The 2,813-nt window shown below is 40.6% G+C and overlaps 1 gene segment (V, D, J or C); it reads right to left on the bottom strand.

The window, feature by feature from the left end:
* Positions 1-2,055: 2,055 nt before the first annotated feature.
* On the bottom strand, positions 2,056-2,552 carry LOC110308457. The segment is given in 2 exon segments: positions 2,056-2,396; positions 2,498-2,552. Coding segments are annotated over 2 exon segments (384 nt in total).
* Between the last annotated feature and the right edge of the window lie 261 nt (positions 2,553-2,813).

The following is a 2,813-nucleotide window of genomic DNA, read 5'->3' as shown; positions in this document are numbered from 1 at the left end:
TGGCAAAAATAATTAATACAAAACTGCATTTAAAAATAAAAGATACATAAATAAGATTTGAAAGTTTAGAATGTCATTTTCCCACACATTTCATTTGAGTATTTGAGAATTTGACAACATATCTACATAACATTAACTTTCCTTACAATTTCAATGAAGCTATGTGTCAAGAGTGATCACACACAAGTGCATGTATGTTCACACACATATAAATGTGCAAACACACACGCATACACAGGCAATAATATGATTTTATGTACATAAGAGGAGGAATGTATGTTTCTGATACCCACTTAGCCCATGCCAGGTCTTCCTTGCATGGCCATGTGCAAAATTTGCACAGGGTAGTCATCTTAGGCAATAGTGTGGTCTAGTTAAACTCTGAGCCTGATTTCTATCTGCCTTCAATGTTTCTGTGCATCCAGAGGAATGAGAGCGAAGGAACAGCACCAAAGATGGCACTCTCAGACATATCTTAGTGACCTGCCTTGATGCTCGGCTGTTGGTAAAAAAAAAAGCAGTGTTCTTACTGTGTCTTTCTTTCATTTGAGGAAAAAAAAGAGTTTAAAACTATAGTTCTTAGAGTCTTAGTGTATAATAAAGCTTTCTATAGATAATTGCTACATAAGTACTATATTCAAGTTCATTTGTATGATCCCATCTCACTTGGAAGAGCACAGCCCAAAGTAGCAAGCAGATAATGAAACAAATCATAAGATGTACAAACATTATCTATTTCACCCTAAAGTGTTTGCAGGAGGATTTGGGGCTTAGTTTATTCATTTGCCTTTGTTCATCACTTTGCAATCAAAGCAATGAAATTTTCAGTTCAAACTGGGCTCAAGTACCAGTTACCAAGTGGCAGAAGAACTCAAATTGTTAACTCCAAAACCTCTAGAAAATTGAGACAATGAGAACAACAATAAATATCTTCTATATTTATATTTAATGTTTTTATTAATCTTTGAAATTTAGTGTGCTAGAGTTATATTCTTTAAGTAGATACAATAGTTGGCATATTTACTTGCAAAAATTCCTTTATCATCAAAACAAATAATATTATGGGTATTATCTTGAAGGAAAAATCAGTTTGTTCAAAGGACAATGAGTGTACATCAACATTGAGGCATCAGGAAGCCCAAAGTTTTTCTCTACCATTTCTTATACTCTAAGTAATGAAAAGTTACTGACCATGCCATTTTCTCTATACCACGTTTACATACACGAATCACTGTAACCAGTTTTCCCAAACTGCTCTCTTAAGTAAATATCTTGTGACAAATATCAATCCTAAGCAAACTTCTAGATTGTAAGCTGCCAACTGCAGCCACTAGGAGAGTTGGAAGTATATTTTCAGTCAGGGTTCTTTTTTTTTTTTTTTTTTTTTAGTTTTTTTTATTAGATATTTTCTTTATTTACATTTCAAATACTATCCCGAAAGTTCCCTATACCCTCCCCATGCCCTGCTCCCCTACCCACCCACTCCCACTTGCCCTGGCATTCCTCTGTACTGGAGCATATAATGTTCGCAAGACCAAGGGGCCTCTCTTCCCAATGATGGCCGACTAGGCCATCTTCTGCTCCATATGCAGCTAGAGACATGAGCTCTGGGGGTACTGGTTAGTTCACATTGTTGTTCCATCTATAGGGTTGCAGATCCCTTCAGCTCCTTGGGTACTCTATCTAGCTCCTCCTTTGGGGGCCCTGTGTTCCATCCAATAGCTGACTGTGAGCATCCACTTCTATATTTGCCAGGCACTGGCATAGCCTCACAAGAGACAGCTATATCAGGGTTCTTTCAGCAAGATCTTGCTGGCATATGCAGTAGTGTCTGGTTTTGGTGTCAGCCAGGGCTCTTTGTCAAGGTTTACAGATAGAAGTTTGAAATTCCCAGTGGTAATGTTAGGGGTGAGGGTATAGCTGGCCAGAGGGATATTGGATTGTCACAAAGATAAGGCCTCAGATCCAGAATCTCCTTTTCAGAGTAGAGGAGGTCTGAGTTAAAGATATGAGGTAGGAGTTGGTCTGCACTAGGAACGGCTGCAAGCTAAACTTTCAGTACAGATGAGGGCAGGGCTGAGTCATTGTGCCAGCCCAGGTGGCACAGTAATACAGAGCAGAATCGGACTCCTCCACATTCCGAAGCACAAATTTATACCTCTTGTCCGGGCCTTCATAAACATGATATTTCTCCGAATTGAATCTGGAATCCACCACAGTTGTGGAACTGACAAAGTTATAGTAGAGAAGGTGCTCTGGGGCCCTCCCTTTCTGGAATCGGTACCAGTGGATGTAAGTGCCTGTTCCGTGAATATCACAAGTCATTATAGCAGAGGACCCCTCTAGCTTGGTGACTGACGTTATTCTTTCTTCCAAGTTGGAGGATGTTTGTCTGCCTGCAGTGGTACCAGCAACAGAGAATGGTAGGTTAGCAACTCATCAGCATGGCTTCCCACTGATAAATGAAATGCCATGAGTATCTATGCCATGTACTTACCAGCAGGCAAGAAAGCTAGAAGTAGGGCTAGAGCCCACAGCATGCCTTGTGCTGTAAGAACTGCCTAAGGCTAGGTGCAGCAAGACAAGACAAGACAAAACAACCCAATTACCCTCCTTGACACTAATCCCTAAACTTGTGCTTCAAAGCTGCTCTTGCTGAGTGACAGACAGAAAGATATAAGCTAAAGCACACTCAACCAGCTGTCCAATGGGAGCTGAATCAACCAACTGTCCAATGGGAGGGGTGGATGTCTGGGAACAACCACCCCTCTCTGATCATCTGTGTGTATTTGGCACCCCCTTGAGGTGACTGA

Source organism: Mus caroli, chromosome 13 (genome assembly GCF_900094665.2).
Source record: "Mus caroli chromosome 13, CAROLI_EIJ_v1.1, whole genome shotgun sequence".
NCBI classification, from domain to species: domain Eukaryota; kingdom Metazoa; phylum Chordata; class Mammalia; order Rodentia; family Muridae; genus Mus; species Mus caroli.
The sequence above is the reverse complement of the archived record's forward strand: the minus strand, read 5'-3'. Positions and strand labels throughout refer to the sequence as shown.